Genomic DNA, 915 nt, shown 5'->3' with positions numbered 1-915 from the left:
TGGGGGCTGGAGAGGAGGGGATGGCTTCGCTGTGGCAGGAGAGGAGGGACGGTGAGAAATTGGCCTGCCAGGATTTAGAGGCCGGATCATGGAGGAAGTGAGAAGCAGCATTTGGGAGTGGACGTGTGGGGGGCAGGTGCAAGGAGAGAGGTGTCTGAGACCCCCCGAGACTGGGGCTGAGTGAAGGGTGGGTGTGCTGCGGTGTGCAATGGGGGGTAGGGGCAGAGAGGAGGGCTGGGAGGGGAGGGGGAGTTTGCTTTGGCCTCCCTCAGTCTGAGGTGAGAGGGAACAAGTAGAGCGGAGGCAAGTGAGACCGGCCAGGCTGGGGTGGGGTGAGAGGATGCAGCCCAGGGCAGGAGGTGGATTTGAGGGCTGTCAGCTCCCGATGTGAGGTGAAGATGACGTGAAGTGATGATCAATGTGAAGGGAGGAGGGTAAATGAGGGCAGAGCTGTGGAGAAACCCCCAGAAGACAGGAGAGGGAGGAAGAGGAGGCAGGCGCCCTGGCAGAGGTGGTGGAAGGGCAGGCAGGGAGGGTGGAAGGGGAGTGCTCGGGAGCCCAGCGAGGACAAGGCACCTTGCTGGAGAGGGGCTATAAGGGGTGGGGCGTCCTGGAGCCAGGCAGCCGAGCCCGGTGCCCGGGTGTCTGTGCAGAGCCTGGTGAAGAGGATGTCCCCAAGGCAGCCGGGACAGCAGAGCCGGGTCCTGCCCACACAGCACGTGGCCCTGGGCTGGACTCAGCTTGATGCCTGGAGCACAGATCTGCAGGGTCTGTCCATGTCCGCGGGTGGGGAGAGGCGGCTGCACCTGGGCCTGGGCCCGGGCCAGGGAATTTGTGGGGCTCCAGGTTAATTCTCCTTCTCTTTCACTTTGCAGCGGAGTATGAAGCAATGAAAAGTAAGTGCCTTTTACTGCC

General features: G+C 62.5%; 1 protein-coding gene and 1 long non-coding RNA gene across 2 annotated transcripts in view; both read left to right on the top strand.

The window, feature by feature from the left end:
• Positions 1–895, top strand: part of LOC102380876 — a 6,591-nt gene extending 5,696 nt beyond the window's left edge. The window contains exon 6 of the long non-coding RNA XR_003092431.1: positions 876–895. This is a non-coding gene — a long non-coding RNA (uncharacterized LOC102380876). The remainder of the gene's footprint in view (positions 1–875) is intronic.
• LOC102381291 (butyrophilin subfamily 1 member A1-like) overlaps positions 1–915 on the top strand; it is a gene marked incomplete at its 3' end in the record, with an annotated part of 24,277 nt that overhangs the window by 15,776 nt on the left and 7,586 nt on the right. The window contains exon 9 of the mRNA XM_025195802.1: positions 876–896. Within this exon, the coding sequence (XP_025051587.1) occupies positions 876–896 (21 nt within the window). The remainder of the gene's footprint in view (positions 1–875; positions 897–915) is intronic.

Source organism: Alligator sinensis, unplaced genomic scaffold, assembly GCF_000455745.1.
Source record: "Alligator sinensis unplaced genomic scaffold, ASM45574v1 scaffold1986_1, whole genome shotgun sequence".
Classification (NCBI taxonomy): Eukaryota; Metazoa; Chordata; order Crocodylia; family Alligatoridae; genus Alligator; species Alligator sinensis.
Note: the sequence above shows the minus strand (reverse complement) of the source record. Positions and strands in the feature narration are given on the sequence as shown.